Source organism: Micrasema longulum, unplaced genomic scaffold, assembly GCF_059751315.1.
Source record: "Micrasema longulum isolate JH-2025_06_02 unplaced genomic scaffold, ASM5975131v1 h1tg000725l, whole genome shotgun sequence".
Lineage (NCBI taxonomy): Eukaryota > Metazoa > Arthropoda > Insecta > Trichoptera > Brachycentridae > Micrasema > Micrasema longulum.
This window is the reverse complement of record NW_028277921.1, coordinates 240,992-264,547: the sequence shown is the minus strand read 5'-3', so window position 1 is coordinate 264,547 and position 23,556 is coordinate 240,992. Positions and strand designations below refer to the sequence as shown.

The window sequence follows — 23,556 nt, the reverse complement described above, 5'->3', positions numbered from 1 at the left end:
ATAATGTAATTTTATAATGGAGTAAGTTTTGTGAAGAATTTTTTTTCAGATATTAATAATATGGGTCGTCTCTTTTTATGATGTTTGAACATTTGTTTTGATCTTTTTTTATATTTATCTATTTTTAATTATTTGTTTTTTTTCAAATTTATTTCACCAAACTTACATGCTTGCATTATGTTTTAGTGCACCTAATACTCTTTTACCTTTTTTAGGACATACACACATTTTTAGTCTATAAAGAGTTAGGTGTGCACTATTGCTAAAAACCATAAAAAGATTTACTACACCTCTTGCAGTGCCAGTACCTATCTAGAATGATTAGTGCTTACTAATGATATTATAATATATCAAATTTTTTGTACCAGAGCAAGTCTCTAAACCTGTTATGGTTTATGTTTGTTCTAGAAATTATCAGTAATATGTACCGTGTTTATTCAGAAGTTGATCAGTTAAGATGTTAAGTTCGCAAACAAAAATATCGATTGTAGTTCTGGCGTAGTTACCTAAATTGGGAGAACAATAGACGATCGGGTCAATAAACCCGTGCCAGAATATGTAATGTGAGTATAAAGTAATACTCCGTTAGCAAAGTGATTTAAGACCGCCCGGGAGAAAAAAATCTTACCATTTTAAATTTGTACGATGTGACCAAGCGACACGGCACGATCAAATAGTCGAGTCATTCTAGATATCGTTGTATGGTGAATTAGGCAAAAGTTATAAAGTGTTCAAATTTGCGGAAAATGATCCTTGGGGCTGTAGATTGAAAATTCACAACTCTCTCCCCTCTACCTAGGGAGCTAAAACAAAACGCTTATTTTATTTTTACGCCATACACAAGTTAAATAACAATACAACACATCAAATTTCGGGTTTTCTGAATTGTCCGTTATGAGGTAATAAACTAAACCAAAATAACACATATTGTAAAAAAAAAACAAGTTTTTCGAACCCTGATAATTTTCCTGCTGATTCTTAAATGACTTATTGAATCCAAATAGAACCCCCTCCATCACCCGCCGTTTTCGGAGATTTCCCCCCTCCCCAGTTTTCATCATTTTTCGATAGTAATTTTATGTCTATGAATTTGGCCCTCCAATTTATCAAAAAGTGACAAAACAAGTGGAAAAAAAACGGTGGATGGTTGGGGAAAACGAATGTTATATTCGAATCTGGATCATTTTACATAAGAAACAGCAGGAATGGACAGAGTCGATTATCATACAGACAAATGTAATTAGATAGGGGTTGGGTAGGTTTTATTTTTATTTTTTGGGAATATTGAAAGCAGGCGTGAAGAATTTCGGAAAATAACTTCAATTGAGATTTTCTCTGAACTTTCTTTTTGATCTATCAATTTTCTTAATTATTCGCCATTATGCCTTCATAATATAACTGAATGAAAATTTTTAATATTATACGAATTGAAAGAATGATTTGTATCTATGATGCGATATGACTCGACTGTAAATAAGTTCACCTAAATTCCAACCCCAAATGATTACCAATACAGTTCATTAGATTTTAAAACAACCTTCCTTTTATGTCACACGTCTTTGTGAACCAAAAAGGAGACGCGATAAACAAGCGCTCAAGATAAATCTAGAATAAAAAAGCGGTTATTTTTTAATTGTTCAAAACGTTTCCTGGAACTTTTCTAACGGCATTTTAATCATTACAATTAACCGAAACATTGCAAATGTGGGACAAGTTTCTGACCTAGACTTTGAAACAAATGTAAAATCATAGAAAAAAGCATGAATGAATTATATTTTTATGCTTTAGAGAAAAACGTGTAACAAATTTAAATGAGAAACAATAATTGTTGTTTTTCTAAAGATAAAATACGTTTAAAATACGTATGCAAGAATGAATTTGTTTGGAAGCTTTAAAATACATATCAATACCTTATATTATTAAAAAACTTTATATTTATCATAATTGATACAAAACATTACATTTTAGTGATTTTCGCTATGGCCGTATTTTTACTATGGCTAAAAGATATGATAAAACATAAAACGAATATTTTATTATTATACAGTGCAATAATTGTGTCGTATGTTTTCTAAGTAGTCTTTATTTTTATTTATTTAATTTCAAGTACAATTTACTGCTAAAAGTAATATCTATAGAATACAATATAAAATAGAATAATCCAACCAAAAAACAGATTCGTCAAAAAAATGACAAAATTTTATCTTCGTATATAGAATGTTTATTTACGAATTACAGCTATTTTTTAGTAGGCATATAGAGCGTGTACAGGGTACATATAAACTTATTAGTAAAAATACTTATGTTATCCTCCTGAGGCCCGAGACAAATATGGCCACTAGAAAAACTTACTTTTTCTTTGCAAATCATAAGGGTAGTAAAATGAAATCAAAACGATCAAAAAACATTTTTTTTATTACTTTCAAAATTATTAAATAATTATCACAAAATTATTATTAAACTTTATTCATTTATCAAATAAATAACTTAAGATAGATTTAAAAGATATTTTATGAAAACAAATTTCATAATGAATAATGTTATTTACTCAAATACTTTCTCACTTAAATAATTTCTTTAAGAAAGCATTGTTATAAAACCGATTAACAAGGCTGCCTCAGAAATATGTGTGGAGGAATAAGCACATGAGACCAAGCAGTAAAATGAGAATATACAAAACATGTTTTAGATTGATAGCCACCTACAGAATAGAGGCAACGGCAGACACTTCCAAGACGAAATCTCGGCTGAGAAGTTCCGAGATGTGAACTCTCCGATCCATAACCGGAAACACGCTGCGAGACCGCATGAGACATACTGATATTCGGAGCGCGTGCGGTACGGAAGATATTGTAAGATGGGCAAGACAGCAAAGGCGGTACTGGAATAAACATGTCGACAGAATGGCGGAGAACAGACTTCCACTTATCGCTCTGAAAAGGGACCCCGAAGCAAGAAGACTCTCAGGCAGACCCCCGAAGAGGTGACGCGATAGCTGGCAGTCAGCGTCCTAAGAGGAAACAGCGGCACAAACAGATTCACGAGATCTATGGAAAAAATGAAGAAGAAGAATAAGAAGTTATTGAACAGAAAAAAGTTACATAACTGCGTGCCATTTTGAGTAATTCACAATCAAGAATTCACGACGGAAAAAATAACCATTGAAATTTATCGAAAAAATGCTATGTGCTACTTATGCAGTCAAAGAATATTCTAGAAGTATTTCCAGTGAAAAATATATTTACGGTGTTGAAATAAATACACTTGAAGTCCACAGATCTGTTCCCAGGGCCGCTAGAGGTTATACACATTACATGGTGAGGAACATGAGATCAGGTAACAATTTCGGAAGGAGACAGGAAAAGGATCCAGGAAAGAAAAGAAACTTTTAAGAATGAAGGGAAGTTATGGTTCCAAGGATATAAACCACAGGTCGTTTCCAAAGAATAGAAAATAAGTTCCATAATAAATGCGGTGATTATTTAGTTGCGAAAATAGCACCACAATACGTTACAATACACGTACTACTAGACCAACTTCCAAAAGTATACGCAAATGGTTGCTATTATTTGTTCTAAAACCACCAAAGGTCAGTTTAGCTGACCATTAAGAAGAGCGAAAGATCAAAGATCTATTAATATATATTTTTTAAATACGCCTCCACTCATTTGTTTTATCTCTTACAAACAAAAATACAAAGAAGAAGGAAGCGACAAAGAAAATTAATCTGGAAAAATATAGGTGTGTATTGTTTAAAATCAGTATTGAAAAGCAACGTGACAAAAAATATTATTAGGTATTAAATATTACTGGCAAAAGTTAATTCATTGAATGAAGAAGTTCAGTGCTACAGGAAATCAGAAATAAAAATGTTACACACGCGGTTAAAATTATAGCATTTAATTGTAGGGCGAGGTTTCTCGAAAATGTACCGAGAAAATAATAAAAATGAACTACTTTGATATGTCACAAGTTTATGTGAACACGTGTCAATTATAGCGTTGTTAGGCTGTTGTGATAGATTTCCGGTTTCCAGGCCAGCAATGTTTTTCGACGTTTTGGGTATTTTGACATTCAGCAGGTATTCATTAGGTCAAATCTTGCACAGAATCTTGTTCCATTTTCTGTAATAATAGCAATAATAACAGATTCCATTGAGAATAGAATAATGTATTGACAACGTCTATTAGACATGTATAAAACTTATGAAATTTAAAACGGATTGGTTTTAGCGATCTGTTTACGCACAGGGCAGTAGTACTGTATATGTTTGAACATCTTTATCGTTTCGTCAATTCTGCCATGTTTTTTGTAAAGTAAGAGAGCCTGATTCTGGTTTTATTTTGCATGCAGAATTCGGTTTTTTATTTCGCTCGGACACTTGGACAAAATATATTTAAATAAAAATCGATCCTTATTTGTTTTTAAATCAACTCACATATAGTGCTGTAATGTATCACTGAATATATTATCTTTACCTTAAAAGGCTGTTTACACGTAACAATACAAAATTGTTCTGTCCCAGGACTCAATCATTGTCCGCGTGTAAAGAGCAATTTGTAGGACAGGACATTGTGCCGAGGCATTGTCACGGAGATAGACGGGCAGGCTATCTCCGTGGAACAATGATTACTTACAACACCGCGCGCAGCCGCATTATCCTCGTGTGAACGTGTACGGACAAGATATTGAAGATATGTATGTACCTTAAGACAATCGCTATTTGCTCGACGCGTGAGTGTCGCTCCAGCGCATTTATAAACTTTTTATTTGGTCTTAAAATAGTACAAACATAAAGGAATGTAAAATATTTATTTATTTTTATTTCGAATACAAACAGATATACAGATTAAATTATTTTTAATAGAAACCATAAAAAAAAATATATTTTAAAAATAGTAGGGCCTGTCATCCAATAATATGTTTTCACTTAATCATAACAAAATAAAGCGATAACAGTTTAAACTATATAAATAATAAATATACTTTGTATATATTAAAGAAATATGGACAAAACAAGGAGATAGCGGTAAGGAAAAGAAAGAAATTGATGAGGAGTGGTGAAGGATAAATTAAGGAAAATGGGAGTGTAAAATTGCATTTGATTTATTGATAAAGAGCTAAAAAAGAAACAAAACGTCTATTCTCTGTTGTTCTTGATCAAGCCTACTAGTTCTCTTCTGTACCTATTCTATGGAGTGTTAAATATATCAAGACTTTTTTATATATAATTGTCATCCAACAACAAGCTACAGAAAGTGGCTTGGTGGGATTTTAGTTTTAGTAAAAATATAACAATTGAAATTTTGAAAACTGTAAAAATGTATAATTATATTATTTAAATAAAAAAACAAATAAAAATAGAATTAAAATTGAATTGCATACTAACATTATCAACATTTATATACCATATATATACACTTGAAACTTATAAGAAAAAATATTACAGAGAAATAAACATTTTGAATTTTGATCTGTTGATAAAAGGTTAATGCAAAAACACCTACAACACAACACAATCACTGAAACACACACCAATCACCGCAGCAGCACATTTTCCTATCAAACCGCGCAAATAAGAAACAAATTCACCAAGCTTCGCCTTAATTTGCCTTTTTTCATAGTTAGTTCGTCATTTAATAACTCCAATACATCTTGGTATAAAAAAATATATTTTTTCGCGAACTCGTTCGTAACAAACGTCGTCGTGTATTTGTTTGCGAAGCGCTTACGTGGACTACGGCCGATTTTGTACTGTCCTAGCGTCCTGCCCAGCGCGCTTGAGGTTGTTCACATAACTGAGACAAGACAATATCGTCCCATCTACTGTATTGTCCACGTGTAAACGATAATTTACTCGGCACAGTGCACTCTTGTCCGTTTCGACAAACAAGCAGTAAGTAAACATCCCAATAACTACTCAATACGGTAATTTGCATTCAACAAGACGAGAGCAGCGGACGTGTTGGCCAATGTTTTCTGCCTCTGACTTATTTTGTGACGCATGAAGTGGTGTTGGTAACACCTATATGTGCTGGAAGTTGACATCACGCCACTTCCGAGCGCCTATATCTCCATTATTTTACAAGGGCTAGTTGCACTAAAAAAAGCCAAGTTTAAATTTAAACAATTGTTGCACTTTTGACAAAATGGATTAAATGAGTTGCATAAAACAAACACATTTCGTCCATTTTGACGAAACCGCAACAATTATTTAACATTAAATTTTTGGTACAACAATATTTTGAGTCTGTCCAAATGTTTGTTGACATGGTTGTATTTCACCCCTGGGAGTTATTGTGATTGTTATTTATAGCAACAGAGATTCAATGTTTTCCCTCTCTGTTGCAATAAATTTTAATCCTTATATTAACCTATTACAACAGAGATGAAGAACATTTAAGAGAAGGTAATATAGAAGTCTAGGCATCTACAGGACTTATGGCCTGTCATTGTCTGGTTTAAATGGCCACTTTACACACCGTGTAACATTCACCATTCTGCCCACATATAAAAAGTATCTTTTTTTTATTTTTTTTTATTTTTATTTTGGAAAGCCAACAGATTACAATGTTTATTAATTACAGTGTAGGTTAAATTATATATTAAGATCCAATTACAGGCCTTCTCGTAAGCTAAAAGATAAATATTACCAATAAGAAGTTAAGAATAGATATTAAATTTAGATATGTATGTACATTTTACAGTGCGGATAACATAATAATAAGTATACATACATATGCAGCGAGTATAACATTTGCGATAATTATTGAGCCTTATAAGAAGAACAACTTAATTGAAGAAAATAATAATTATAAAAATAAAATAAAAAAAAATTCAAAAACTAAAATAAAATAAAGTGTTTATAATAATTAACCAAATATCAAACTCACATACACATGTACATGTACATATCCATACACAATGTAACTGCACAGGTAGGTATTTCGGTTAAATAAGATAGTATATAAGAGAATATTAAAAAACATATTTAAAAAAAATAAAAAATAAAAAATTAGTGAAACATAAATTGATTTTCAATTACTTTTCTAAAATTGTTGCATGTTATATTATTAATATCAATATGGTTAAATTTATTGTTATACAGATTGCAAGTTCTACATATATAAGAATTTTGGCAAGCATTAGTTTTATATTTAAAAATATGAAATTGGTTTTTGTTTCTGGTCTGCGCTACAGGGATCCTAAAACCAATTAGGGATAGGAGCTGTGGACAGTCAACCTGATTATTCATAATTTTGTACAGATATACAAGGTCAGCTACGTTTCTATCTTCATCGGTAACCTATAATTGAACATGTTTAGAAGAAAAAAATGTACCTACGCATATTCTAATTTTCATACAGAAGACTTAATTTTACTTTGTGGATAAAATTGAAGATAAATGTTAACTTCCCATTGTAATCGGGGCCCTGGTTCTATTTAATCTTAACTTCATATTTAACATTATTACTTCTCTGGAAAAAAAACATTTAAATCAATTACTTTTAGAAATAAATAGTACCTATTGAAAATAATAAATTATTCAAATCCAAATTAGAGAATCAAGCGATTAAATTTCCAAATATAAAATTTAATATTGTTATTTTATTTTTTTGTTTTTTAATACATAGATATTTTTTGCGATAGTATTAATGTATAAATACCTGCCGTCACGAGCAGTATATTTACAGAAATGGACGAGTATTAATGAGTGGACAGAAACGAAACCTGAAATAAATAATCAGCACATAATTTTGTATGAAATGATGATGACGAAACATAAAAATGTTTCGTCATCATCATTCCCTTTCCGCGTCTAATGGTGCATAGGTCACTGCATTGGTACACTAATTGCAGCGTATCTTGATCATTTTGTTACTTGAATCTAAGATGATCAGAGACTATGAAATATTCTAGTGTAAAAACACCTTTCAAATAAACAGTTCACATCAATCATGTCGGGAATCGAACCCGATACCTCTTGCATGATAGACAAACGCGCTGATCATTACAACACGAGGACGAAAAAATGTTTACTTTTTGAATAATGATTAGTAGGCAGTGGAGTGCGTTCCATATTTTATATATGCAAATAAGCAGTGCCTACCCTACTAGATTATCAATGTACCTATGCAGAATTTAAAAATAAATTCGCACAAACAATTGAGCGCAATTCGGTTACTACGTCGCATCGTACCGACTGAATGACGAACTCATCAATTATGGGAGTTCTTTTTTTACACAACGCGTCGGTATTAGTGATTGTTAGGTATTGCTTTGCATTCTAGAAGAGACAATAATATTTATTGTATTTTTATTTTATTAATTTTTCACGCTCATAAGGCTTTTACAAACATGGAAGTTATATAAAACATGAGAATATAAACAACATAAAATTTAAAAAATACAATATAAAGCAATAAAATATAGAACAGTGTCTAGAAGTAAAGTTAGTATAAAAAAATAAGATGAGAATATAAACAACATTTTTTTTCTTAAATACAATATAAATAAATAAAAGATAGGAACAGTGTTAAGTTGGTCTAGAAATAAAAATAAAAGGTGAGTGTTAAACAACGTAAATTTAAAAAAATACAATATAAAGAAATAAATATTACCTCAAGCTAGGGAACTAATCTTACGCTTAATGCCAATCCAGAAACAATGAAATATTGCAGTTAAAACATCCTTTAAAATTAAAATAAAAAACGAGGCGGACTTATCTCAACTCGATTTCCTGATTCAGGATTTTCACCGAAAAGCAGCCATTGAGTCAAAAACACCTATCTAGGGTCTAGTTCTATTTCACAGGACAGTACATTTTACCTGGGCACAGAATCGATCTTTTTTAGGTAGTATTTAAGATTATACATAAATCAAGGTCGAGGTCGTGGTCGAGGAATATCCATCTCCCCCTCCCAAAAACTATGAGACCTAGAGTATGCCGGTGATGCGGTAATAATTGACGATTCAGTCGGGGTCTTCATGCACTGCGTAACACTTCGTGCCTTGATGCTCATATTCTCCTGACTCTGTCAAATCAACCCACAAAAGAGTCGAGAGTTTCAAATACCTGGGAGAATATGTTACAGAAAATGGCAGCTTTCAAAAAGAACTAGGAGTAGCAGGACCACAGTCATCAGTTTGAGGGTCGGGAGATCTGATATAACGCCTGCATAGCACCTATTCTTCTCTACGGATGCGAATCGTGGCACCTCACTAGGGCCCGAAACAGCAAAATACAGAGTTGTGAGAATAGGTGTCTCAGAAGAATCTTGGGAGTGCGGTGGTTTGACTTTGTGAGGAATGAAGTAATAAAAGAATAGACGCAGCAAACTCCGGTGACAACTGTCATCAAGCGGAGGCGATACGGTTGGCTAGAACATATACTGCGGATGCCTCCTAAAAGCCTTAAACCACGCTTGCCCACTTTACAAGGCATCGGGTTCTTGACGTCCTGGACGTCCACTGCTGACTGTTCGTCGGCAGTTTATGTCATAACTACGGGACGCGAACCTGACTTGGAAGGACGCACGGGAGCTAGCAGCCGATAGAGATGCATGGAGGCTTTGCGGACACCATATGCTCCAAGTGGGGAGCGGACATGGAATGATGATGGAATCACTGTATTGAAGGGGTTTCCTTTGTTCACAATGAGTAAGTACTTTAATTAAGTCATTCAGCATCGACTTTTATTAGGATTATTCTAAGAGTTTTTTTTGTTATATGGTGAATTTGTTTAAAATGTTTTGATCTCTGCAATATTTTTCGTTCGCTTTCAAGTGTACACATGGTGGAGTTTTATCACCATTACTATTTTCCCTGTTTATTAATCCGATTGCAGACTGTCTCAATTGTTCATATCATCTCTATGCAGATGATTTACAATTGTACCTTCATTGCAGACCTGAAAACACCAGCAAAGCAATAGAATCGATGTCTAAAACACTAAATTGCGTGTCAACATGGACAAAAGAGTATGGTTTACTAATAAACCCGTCTAAAACACAAATTATGTTTGCAGGTAGTCAAAGATTGCTTAGTAAGCTAGACATACCTTCACTTAATCCTCTTATTGTCAATGGTACCAATATTCAGTACAGGAAATCCGTAAAAAGTCTAGGAGTACTAATGGATGAACATCTCTGCTGGCGAGCTCATACTAATGAATTAAGCCGCAAAATATTTTTCAGTCTACACTCACTTAGAAGGTTGCAAAAATTCTTACCCATTAGTACTAAATGCACTCTTGTACAAGCATTACTACTACCCATTCTAGATTACGCTGATGTTTCCATGACTGATTTAAGCTGTGAGCAACTCGATAAACTTGAACGACTTCAGAATACATGCATAAGGTACATTTTTGGTCTTAGGAAATATGACCACATTTCTGATTATCGTAGGCAACTGAAATGACTCAAAATTAGACAGCGGAGAGACTATCACTCCCTCTCACTTCTGTTCAATGTACTTCGTAGTCCTAACGCTCCTATATACCTGTGTGAAAAATTTCAACGCTTATCAGTTCATGGTTTGCCTCTTCGTTCTCATTCTCAAGGCACTCTATTAATACCCATACACAATTCCTCTTTCTTCTCTAACTCATATAGTGTCCATGCGGCTCGACTGTGGAATCATCTCCCATCCACCATCAAAGATGTTACTACATTATCTCTGTTTAAATCACGTCTGAAGAAACATCTCCTTTCTCTTCCTTAATCTCTCCTCCTTTCCTTTTTCCTCTTTCCTCTTTCCTCTTTTTTCCTTTTTCCCATTGAGTAATAGTTTCGATTTAAGGTAATTTATAAACAAATACGTTTATTTCTATTTTTATATATCTTTAAATTTTTAATCTTTTTTTTTCTATTGAATATGTTCTGTAACTTGAATAATAAAAATAAAACTTTTATTTTATTGGTTGATTGGAAGAAATTGCCATTTGGCAATAAGCCCGCCAATGTACAAATAACATTATGTACAAAAAGTTAAATAAAAAATATATTGCTTAAAAATGTTAATAATTACTATAGATTTTAATGATAATTAGATATAAGTTAATATTAGGACATACATGTATTAGGTTTGTACTATTTTAAGACCAAATAAAAAATAAAATAATGATGATCAATCTAACTGTACCTACTCTCCGTAAGTTCCAAACTCGTCAAGTTGCGTCAGAACCACCGCTGACGCTGTCACCACGTCTTCGTTCGAATTAGCATTTAATGACAAATTATCCCGCGGGGAAATAAAAGTTGGTACATGATAAAGTAATACTTAATTTACATGGTCGATGGCAATGACCTTGCGATGTTTTGTGAGAACCCGTTCTGCCAAATGTAATCTTACAGCGAAAGAGTTCGTGATCATGTGTAGGTAATGCCAACAGCTTTCCTGGCATCGTGCCTAAGTAATTTGACATTATTACCGCCTCCGTATTATCAATGCGCAATATCGGAATCGAGTTCCTGGCTCTCGATTACGATGGAATGATGAGATATTTATCGAAGATCACAAACATGTATTTTTATAATGGTTTTTCGAATATGATGAATCCACACTTCCCTACTAATATTATAAATGCGAAAGTGTGTTAGTTTATATGTTTGTGTTTCCTTCACGTCTCAACGGGGAGACCGACTGGCATATTTTTAAAATAGAAATAGCCAAAGAAGTAAGAAGTAAAACAGTATACTTATTTTAGATTCTGAATTTTCTAAAAATTAAATGAAAAATAAAAACATTTTTGGAAAATGGGTAGGCGGTAAGGTGGGATGTGAAAAAGAATAAATCAAAAAAAAATTCTTTAAATTTTAATAATGAAAAAGTTCGGTGCTTTTTTTTTATTTATTTGTTAATAGATTATTAAACGAAGCCAAATATAAATATTTCTCATTTTTGAAGGTATATCGTATTATCAGCGTTATGATTTTTCAAAGTTTTGTGTTTCTGAAATAACTTCGCGTGTGACGTCACAGGTTCTTCTCTGTCAGTTCTCCCGATTGGTTAGTTTAATTTAAGCAAACTGGAAATTCTTCACAGCTCTCATATCATTAGCTGGTTCATATGAACCAATGACGTCGTTCAATATTTTTTTTTTTTTCGTACATTTTTAAGAAACTTTGCCGTATAGTCTGTTGCTCTCCGCGTTTGTATCCAATTTAGACTGAAGTTCTTCATTGTCTTGCTTTATTTATGGTTAGTTTGATTGCTTTTTGTTTTGGTTTTGCAGTAGGATTTTGGGTTTGTGAACAGAATAACGATACTACGTCACAATAGGCTAACGGATTATAGTGTTTATCTCAAAGCGATATTTGGAGGACCAAGCTACTTTCAATCCCGATAAAATACATCATCCCATCGGGAAAATTCTTATTGATAAACGATACAACTAATTAATAATATAAATAAATTATCCACTTATACGTTTTGCTCGTAAATATAATTTGAACTTTCCCCTTATTGATCCATTTGATTGTAAAAAAATAAATTTTAAAATGCGCGTCTTAAAACATTTTTTTTTCACATACTCTACAAACACAAGACTTGGTCTCTTTTTTGAAGATTTACAGTTATAACATTTACTAGATCTATAAAAGTAGATTTGTATAGAATAAAAAAAACATGTACCATATATGAAATATTTAAATAAGTTTTTTTTTTTAATTGTTTCAATAATAATTCACGTTTTTCTTCACTTTTCCCACTGGGGACTTCGCGTTTGCACTGGCAAACAGAAAACATTACTATTAACAAATTACAACAGGGATAGAGAATACCTTAAATAAGGGAATTTGGAAGTCTAGGCATTTACAGGGCTTGTAACCTGTCATTGGCTGGTTTAAGTGGCCACTTTACACACTGTGTAACATTCACCATTTTGCCTATGTTTGAGCATCCCTATTTCTTCAATTATTTCATTTGTTGATTTTAGTTAAGTTAAAGAACTGAAACCTTTATTGTTGTGATGAGATTCATCTGACTGAATTATTTCACATACTAGGCAACGCCTGAAAACATTACAATTCATTCGCTCTACAATTTGATCATCTTCGGTACTTACGTTGGTCAGTTCGCACGTGTGTTTCTTGCTGATTGGTTGCTTATATAGGTATTATATAGGTAAAATTATTATATAGGTACACACTGTGTAACATTCACCATTTTGCCTATGTTTGAGCATCCCTATTTCTTCAATTCTTTCATTTGTTGATTTTAGTTAAGTTAAAGAGCTGAAACCTTTATTGTTGTGATGAGATTCATCTGACTGAATTATTTCACATACTAGGCAACGCCTGAAAACATTACAATTCATTCGCTCTACATTTTGATCATCTTCGGTACTTACGTTGGTCAGTTCGCACGTGTGTTTCTTGCTGATTGGTTGCTTATATAGGTATTATATAGGTAAAATACTTATATAGGTAAAAATCCGGATTTTGTGTGCTAGATTTTAGATGCATTTTCCTTACCAACTCCCCGCCAACGGGTTGCGTAACTTTAGATCAGTGTTATTCAACATTTAACAACAAGAGGAGCTCTATGTCATATATCATCCTCTCGCAAAAATACTGCATGGAAAATTTATGAATTTTGCAGAAAACTTAAAATATTAGGAAACAATTTTATAAACACTACAATGAAAATCATAATGACATATAAATATATGTTTATACTCGTACATGTATCTCTAAGTGGTATTTATAGAATTTTAACGAAACCCATGGATTTATTTCACGCTTCAGTTCGGAAACTTTACGAAAATCAACAGATGGACAGTAAAAATTAGACCATTAAATTGTACGGCGACGATTCTTAAAAATGTATGGAAAAAAAACATTTTTTAATGAAACCGAACTACTTTGCATGACTCGCTAGATTATCCTAATCAACCAATGATCTATTACAACTCTCTAGTTGTTATAGATTTCCGGTTGACGGTAAGTCAACTTTCGAATCAGCGAAACTCATCGAGAAAAGGGAGAAGAGAACTTGAGACGACACACGCGAAGTAATTTCAAAAATACAAAATTTTAAAAAATCATAGCGCTGATAAAACGATACATATTTATTTTTTTAATTTGGCTTAGTTTAATAGACGATAAATATATATTTATATATATATTTTAAACCACTGAACTTCCTAATTAAGATTTCTTATCATTCACACATCGAAATATCAATTATAAATTTTAATTTACTAATTTGTGCAAAATATCAAAAAAATTAATATACGAAATTCAAGTTATCTGTTTCGATTGACGTCGATAAGTCTTTTATCGTCTCATTATAATACTGGTTATAAACCGTGCGAATACTGTGTTTTCGTCTGTCAGGCCCATTTCACACCATGGCCACACATCCACACGGCACGGTAAACTAACATAGAGTGAATTTATATTTATTTATATGTTTGCATTATATTTATCAATTTAATACCAGGCAAACGCATTAACAAAAAAGAAAAAAAATAAAAATAATAATGTGTATCCTAGCTAGATGTGATAAATGAGGAAGTTCAGTGCTATAGGAAATTAGATATAAAAAAAGACTTACGGTAAAAATTAGAGCATTTGATTGCTAGGCGAAGTTTCACAAGTTCTTGCGAATCAACCAATCAATTACAGAGTTGACACGCGATGTGATAGATTTCTGGTGTCCAGGAAGCTATTTTTTTCAACGTTTGGTATATTTTAATAGCTACGGGGCTCTACTCTTCAATGTCACGACAACTCACCGACTAGAACTAGCGACGTCACGGGCGGAGCAATTAAAAAATTACAAAACTTTAAAAAATCATAGCGATGAGAATACGTACATATTTTTTTTGGTTTAGTTTGATAGTATATCAACAAATAAAATATAAATATTAAGAAACCAATGAACTTCATCATCGTAAAAACGTTAATCATTTCTTTTCCCGCTCCCAGTAATGCATAAGGCACTGCATTTTTAAACCAAATGCAGCGTATTTCGATCATTAAGGATGGTAGGTGAACGCGCTAATCGGAGTCAGACTTATCTTCACCGGATTTCCTTATTCAGGACTTTTACCTGAGAGCAGCCATCGAGTCGAAAACTCTCGTCCAGGGTTCTGGTTCTATTTCACACAAAAAAAATGTTTTCTTCATTCCTCCTGGACACAATATAGCTAAATAAATAAAAAATACAAAAACTAAACAAATAAATGAGCTGGGTACCTACTTCATAGTTTTAAGTAGGTCCTTCTATCAACAACTTTTTATTTTAATAATACCAGCAGCAAAAGTACTCCCATCACATATCCAAAAAATCGTTTTAAAGACCGTCGGTCTTCCTATCGGTTTCGCTCATACAAAAAAAGTTTTTTTAAATTTGTAATTTTTAAATTTCATAAATCACGATTTTAATTAAATTTAACTCTTCTACTTTCACTGTGAAATTGTCCAATTATATGGAGGACCTTTCTCGGATATAGTTATTCTTCCTCATGACCATATCGCAAACACGAATGGTAGCAAAAACTGTATTTACTTGTAGCACAAAAGCATATGTCCATTATAGTAATTTAATAAATTTAATAACTTAAGATTAGATTATTACCGTCGTTATTAGAAAAATTGGGTAGCGAAAACTGTTTACTTTTATAAAATTCAGTTACAAAAGTCTTCATAAATTTAATTACATCTAATTAATAATATTCACGGTTCATTAACAAAAAATACAATTTTTTTATCTACTACGGTAATAGATTTCTCTGGATTATTCGAAGTCTGCCTAATTAGGTACAACCTGTTTTAAAGCAGACATTTTTATGCGAATTATAATTATTTTTAAATTTCTCAACTATGCTAGCAGTCAAAAAATGAGAGTTCACCGACTGGGGCCGGGGGACATTTAAAATCATGTAACGACTTAAGGCTACCAAATAAGATGTCCGCGCCATATTACGCGACATATTATGCGATAAACGGAAACTGATGAGTAGGCGCGGAGAAGTGTATTGAACTTCGAAACGATTCGAAGATCGACTATCCGCATGGCTTTATTGCATAATAACCGATAAAAAAATATTCGGTATCTTCTTACCTACAGCATACCTATGAATAAATAAACATAATTGTGTTTCCTTGCGTTTTTCGTTTCTCTGCGTTGTGGATTTCCAAACGAAAAGTAAAAAAAACGTTTTTGTGGGCCTATGAAAGTCACCTGAATTTTATTTTTATTTTTTATTAATAAATTTCATAAAAAGTACATGTTTTTGTAAAATTCTAAACATATCTACTTTTACACATCCAGTAAATGTTATCACTGTAACTCTCTAAAAAAAGAGACTAACTCTTGTGCTTGGAGAGTGACTTACACTGTTTTAGTTGTTTATTTATAGGAGTTTATGTAATTTTAAATACGAGTACATGAGAAAGAAAAATAAAAACATAGGATTTATAAAGAAAAAACATAAAACAATAATACATTCATACGAATTAAAATTTAATGTTGTTTTTACACGTGTTCAAAAAATTTCTTTAGATTAACTTTAAATTTATTTATTGATATTTTATTTTTAATAGTTTTTAGTTCATTGGGAAGATTATTATTTTTTTTTGTTGAGATGCTAAAAGAAAATGTTTGAGATGTTCGGAAACAATATTACAGAGTTATGTGACAATAAAATATTATTACCGTCGAAATTGTGAGTATTAAGGGACATTCAATTAAATTAGTCTTATTATTTAGATTTGGCAAATAAAATTAAACAAATTTAAATATTTTCATTATTTATCTTTTAGAATTTAGTCAGAAGTAAATAAGTATCCAAATCATTCTGGGCGAGTAAAAAATTTACGTTAAGAGGGAACGTATTATATTCTTCACAAATATTTTGAAGGAATTCGCTTTTGTCGTAGAGGGGACAGTCAAAGAACAGATGATCTAATGTCTCATCGTCATTTTCACAAAGGCACATTGCCGAAGTAAAGACATTTATTCTCAATAAGTGCGAGGCAACAAGGCAATTTCCTATTCTCAATCTTGATATTAAAGAGATATTCAATTTTGCTTGCTTTTCGATTTCAAACCATGGTCGAATGGGCATGGAGCATTGGATACTCCTGTAAAACAACCCAGTTGAAGAATTCTGCCAGAACATTGTCCACTTTTTATTAATTATGGTTGGTACGCAATCATCAGTAGGACCCGACCGAAGTTTCAATTTATTTATTGTGTATGCAGATAATTGGTAGAATTCCATCTTAAAATTTGGTAAGGTGTCCAAAATAAATCACTTTTATTGGATTTAATTCTACTTAAAAATATATGTGACATTATCAAACTCTACTCAAAACCTAACAAGACAAAACACGTCAGATGTATTTTTTTAAAAATAAAAGTAGAATTTTAATAATATTTTCCAATATTTATTTAAAATCCAATATTTGTTTAATTAAATCCAATATTTGTTTTATTTTGGATACCTTACCAAGTTCGAAGTTTCGATTTCGGTTTCAGCCAATAAAACGAGTTTCGGCCAAAAATTGGCCGCAGGTCGGGGCGTGTCAGATTACTTTTGGCTAAACTCAGGTGGAAAATTAGCACAATAATTACAGTGGATTGTTGTCCACTCAATAATTAGTTATTGTATTGCCATTATCTACCATAAAAAATATAAACTAGTCTGATTTCATGATTTGTTGACTATAGTTAATAGTTCTCCATGTTCATATTTTTGTTATTCCTTTATTGTATATATAGTTAATCAGTTAAAGTTCGTATAGCGTACATTGAAGAACTGTAAAAAGCGCTAAAAATAAACAAATTTATTTATTAAATTTATGTATTTTATTTCATCGCGTATTTTATTTAAAACTTATTTCAATGGACTCCTGGGGTTTAACAATAAAAACGCCTAATGTTGTGTGTTTTTTAGTGACTTTTAACTTGTTTAATTAAGTCGGTCTCTTCAACTTACCCTACTTGACAGGGGTCAAGTTGTAGAGACGACTGAACTCTACGAAAAAACACCCCAGTTCGTCTTTAAATACTTGACGAAAATTGATTGATGAATTTGGGCGCAAGTAAGCAACAAATGCGATAACACATAATATGTACCACGCATATTAAAAACACAAACTTTTAAAAGGTAGAAATTTCCAGCATTTTCCTTAAACCTGGCAATGTACTATATAATCAAATCGCACGGTTACGCACTAAGATAAATGAAATGTCATTGCGTGTGCGTACGATAGTGGAAAAAGCTAGGAGTGTATGTCATAATAGACTCGTATAACGTCCATCCTCTTTATCTACCTCTAGTGTGTATTTAGATATCGTCACGTGTTATTATTCACATGATTACAGTATTAATTTAAATGTTTTATTATTTAGTGTAACTACTTAACTTTTTTAATTTATTTTATTTTCCAGTGGCTGGCAATGTTCGACATCGCCGCGAGATCGACCGGAAACAACATGGCCGCCAGCTTGTCTACCAGCAGGGATTTGGCCATCTAGCGACCACTTACATAGTTAGCCATCCGCTGCTAGGTACTTACCCGGTTTACCGAACGGGCCCCTCGTTGGGCGCCAATCTTGTCCCGAAAATCGGCAGTACTGGGGGGCGCAGGCCGCCCCTACCGCACGCCCCGTGCATAACAGGAGCGGGACAGCTTGGAAAGTGCGCGTCTTTCAGGGAATGCTATCCGTACTTCAAGGTGCCTAACCTCGCTTCCTGGGGACCTTGGCTTTTTGGAAGCTACGACACTTGTAACTATTACAGTGATCAAGTGAAACAGGTAATATTCATAAAAGCCTTATATTTTTTCTTCTCATAGCTAGAATTCTGAAAAATGCGAGAAGTTTATGAAAAAAACATTGAAATATGCAGAATATAAAATAGTGCTGCAAGGGAAATCCCCAAAAACACAATACAACTTTTCTAATAAAAATGTAAAATATACATTCAATCAACAGATTATTTTGGAAATTTACTATTTCATTTCTTTGTAATACAATTATAATTTAATATCCATGTTTTACAAAATAGTTTTTATTTTGAAAAGTGTATGACAAAGCATTCAATAAAGAAATAAATGTGTAGATGTGATTTTGTGAATCACTGAAAATTATAATTACTTTTCCAATACTACATTAGTTGATTCATTTATTTGATTTATTCGTGACTTATTATGGCCTTTGAGGCTGTGCCCGTGTTAAGCCATAATTAACAAGAAGAAAAAATACATAGTAAAATAAATTCAATTATAATAACATGTGATGCAATCAAATAACAATCTAGAAAAATAAAATGTAAATAATAAGGAATACAAATAAAACAATAAAGAATAACAATCCAAGAAAAATTAAATAAAAAAATATCGAATATAAATTTTACAAATTTAGTTACTACAATCAAATATACAAAATAATAGAAACATTGAAACCATTAGAAAATAATACAAAAATATAATTGAGATATGGTTTATAAAGTAAAAAAGTAAATTGATTAAAATAATAAATTAACAGAGAGTACTTAAAGAGTAAATTAAATAATTTTAAAAAAACACTTAAATATCAAAATATACAATAAGAAAATAAAAGTATGGAAGGAAAGCAAATTAGTAAATTAAGATACGATTAATTTATTAACACAGCAATCGTATGTAGCGGTCTCTTCCCTTTGATAAAATCTATTTATTAAAGATGGACATTGTTTTGGAGAACTTAAGATGTTGAATCTAAATGTTGAACACTTTTGGAGCTGTTACTTCTTAACTACTTATAAATTCTCTCCTTAGCCCTAAGCTTTTATATTCCTAATAAAATATGGTTGGCAGTAATGATCAACAGATTTAAGAATAAAAAAAAATTTAAAATAAATAAATTCTATAAAATTATTTTATTTTTGAAAAAACATTTTTTATTCTTACAATACGAAATCTCAAATGTAAGTTGTCTACAATTTCTTAATCTCAATTCTAAAAAAATATTTTTTCAGACAGACGTGTTTCAAACACTGGGTGTTTGCTGCATAAGTCCAGTAATCTTAGAACAGCCTGATTCTTCCTCGCCGAGCCCACCTCTCGTGGCCCCAGTGGACCCTTCAGGCCTGTACACTGAGGAGACTCCCTCGGGAGTCCCGGCTGAGGTAGTTCCCCAGGAATCTCCTCCCAGACTCACTCCTTTAGGGGTCTGGCCGCCCACAATACCACCACTACCCACTCACCCTCCGGATCATACCGCCCCTACGCATGCTCCCGGCTTTGGTAAGAATTACAATCAATGTTCAATAAGATTACAATGTTAAGTGATAAGTTAAAGCAGGGTCACCAAACATTTTTAACTTTTTAGTTTAACCATGAACGATTTTCTACACTAATCATCTTGGTTTTTGTTGCACAACTCATCTTAGACAGCCGGTTTTTTGCCAAATGTCCGATAAGTTTTTGATGGGATTTAGATCATGCAGTAACCTGGCCATTCCAATTTCCAGTATAGAAATTTGTGTGTGAAAAACAATTTCACTTTTTTTGAGGCATGGTACTAAGAAAGATCATTTGACCTTAGACACATGGCTAATTAACTGACAGTTTAAAGAAAGTTTCCAGCACTAGAAAATTCTGAAAAATCGTTGAAAAAAAGAGTTTATTTCAAATATTTTTCTTGTTTCAAGTGATTCACACGCTGCTGTATCCATTCAATAATTTTGTGTTTTTAATCAATAACCTACTTTAAATAATATTTTACAAATTTCACTAATAGCACCGAGATAAGTATCTTTTGTAGAAGAGCAACGTATTCGGGCTATGCTTTGATAATTCATTTAATTTCTTATTCTTATCGTTCCTCTCCCCGATGGAGGTTGAATATCATCGTAGCAATTCTCACTTCGTTGGCAGCTGCCCTGAACATGGACTGAGTGCTGCAATGGAACCAGTCACGCAAGTTCTTTAGCCAAGAGATGCGCCTTCTACCTGCACTGTCTTCCTTCAATCCTTTATTGCACATTTAGAGGTCTAAATTAAAGTCTCTATTGCAAAGGTCACGCATCCTGAAAAAGCAGTCTCGCACCATCTCTATTCTGACTTTGATCTCTTGTGAGTAATCCCATTCATCACTCATCCAGCATCCTAAATATTTATATTGATGGACTTGCTCAATAACCTGGGCTCCAAAATTTTAAGTCATTGGGAAAGTTTGTGGCTTTTTTGATAACCATACATTTAGTCTTGGAAATATTCATTTCTAGCCCTTTATTCAAACTAGCCGAGTGAACTTTGTCCAATAATAGCTGCAGGCTTTCCATACTATCTCCTAGAAGGACAGTATCATCTGCATATCGGACATTGTTTGAAATTTGTCCATTTATGCTAATGCCGTCTGTTAGTTCATTTGGCGTATCTCTAAAAATGGCTTCCAGGTACAAATTAAAAAGGAGAGGAAACAGAATGCATCCTTGCCGGACTTTAGTTAAATCAAGGTTAAATCATAATATTGAATGTTTTTATTCTATTAGGGCTTCCTGCCGGAGTCTACCCCACAAATAAACCAACTACAACTAAGAAACCTTTCACTACAACATGGGGAACAAAACCTACCCAGAGACCAGTGGTAAGATATGAATCATCAACATCATAATCAAAGTCCTGGTTTACCATCTCTCTTTCCTACACCATCCTCATGTAATATTATCTCCCAAAAAATCTTCGGATATCATCTATCCATCTAATTGATGGACATTCTTGAGCCCTTGTGTTTCTCGGTTTCCACTCCAAGGGTGCTATTCTGAACCACTCTCACGGCACGAGAAAAGTTTTTTTTTGTATGTGAATACACGAGATAATACGGCAGCCAGAGCGTTTGGAATACCAGCCCAGGGGTGGTATTCTGAACGCAAAAGCGTGCGTAGAAAACACATTTTTAATGCGTATTTACGTACTAAATACACGCTAACAGAGTGATCTCTTCGCGCGCAATTCCGTTCAGAATACCAGCCCAGAAGACTCTAATAAGTTATTAAAATAATTCAATCTCAACAGACACTGCCACAAGGAACAAAACATGCATATCCAATATATCAATTTTCGTGTTTTCTTTGAAATTTATGCTAAATTTTTATCTTTTAGTTTGGAAATTATATTTATATTAGATACAAAATATCCAATATTTAAATTAACAGTGTTGTAAGCTATAAGCTATTTGCATCCATGTACAAGAAGATATATGGCGGAAAAGTACAGTTTTTCTGTCACTTTTTCGCAGATGCCTCCCTGAATACTGTGCGAAAAAGACAACTGTTCGTCGGACTAATTATGCCTACTAAAATCTACAAAATTGAGGTCTCGCTTTCCCAAATTCCCATATTCCCTACCATTCCCTATCAAAAATATTTATCATATTTTTATGCCGTACATACATACATTAGTATGCCATAGATAAAACTAGGCACTTAAAAAAGTCAATTTACTAACAAAACAAAAAAAAACAATAAGTACACGCCGATGGTGAACAATGTGCAAAATCATTGCTCTTATGACATAATCTGGGGAGAAAATAAGACACTTTGTTTGTATGAAGAAAAATCACACCGCACATCCTCTAAAGGCTTCCATTCAATATATACACTTTACAGCCGTGGCCTCCTGCTGTACCAACACATGGTCCCCCAGCAACAACTACAGTAGGCTCTGACACATTTTCTGGTGCTGGATCCTGTGGGGGGAAGAATGGATATCAGGTATTTTCTGTAGCGTCATAACGAACAAGAGATCAATATATATATATGAGGCCCTGAGTCAGAAAAAATTAATCAACTTTTGAACAAATATAACAGTCCTTTATAAGGTAGCTTCCAAATTAAAAATAATATTCTAATACTTCTGTACATATGATAACTATCATGTAGTTTTAAAAGTCATAGTTTTCATTGTATTATACTTGAATACCCGAACTACCATTATTACAAACAAGAACTAATATCTTGTGCCGTTCTTTCCCATCAAAGGGAAGTAGTGTTGCTAACTCTTGGTGTAGAAATTGTCAAACGTAGTACCTATATGCTAACAATCCTTTCACTATGACTTTATTAAATTGATGAAGGGCATCGCAGTTAAGAAATTTTAAAATAATGATTATAATAATCCAATCTTGGGTCGTATTACAAACGTTCTCGCGGCCGTATTACCTTGTGTATTTACATACAAAATACACGAGAAAAACTGTTTTCTCGTGCCGCGAGAGCGGTTCAGAATAGTATCCCTGATGTTATTAGATTTATAAAATCTCTATAATGGACCTAGGCTATTGATACAAGTGAATACAGTTTTTGCTACCATTTGTGTTTAGAATATGGTCATGGACGTGGATGAATAACAATATACGAAAAAGTCCCTCAATATAATTAGCCAAACTCACAGTGAAAGGAGCAGTGAAAGTAGAAAGAGTTAAATTCAATTAAAATCGCAATTTATTAAATTGAAAATTTTAAAAGATTAACTCATTTGTTGACAAAAAAACATTGCTGTTTTGTATGAGTAAAACGGAAGACCCACGGTTTTTAAAACGGTTTCATGTATG

General features: G+C 32.7%; 2 protein-coding genes across 2 annotated transcripts in view; one reads left to right on the top strand and one right to left on the bottom strand.

The window, feature by feature from the left end:
• The window catches only part of gwl (serine/threonine-protein kinase greatwall), a 69,274-nt gene that overhangs the window by 26,073 nt on the left and 19,645 nt on the right, over positions 1-23,556 (bottom strand). The window lies entirely within an intron of this gene.
• l(2)k05911 (CLIP and Tryp_SPc domain-containing lethal (2) k05911) overlaps positions 1-23,556 on the top strand; it is a 39,311-nt gene that overhangs the window by 10,995 nt on the left and 4,760 nt on the right. Inside the window, exons 2-5 of the mRNA XM_088229976.1 lie at positions 18,409-18,776; positions 19,979-20,246; positions 21,497-21,591; positions 22,613-22,717. Of these exons, the coding sequence (XP_088086102.1) occupies positions 18,409-18,776; positions 19,979-20,246; positions 21,497-21,591; positions 22,613-22,717 (836 nt within the window). The remainder of the gene's footprint in view (positions 1-18,408; positions 18,777-19,978; positions 20,247-21,496; positions 21,592-22,612; positions 22,718-23,556) is intronic.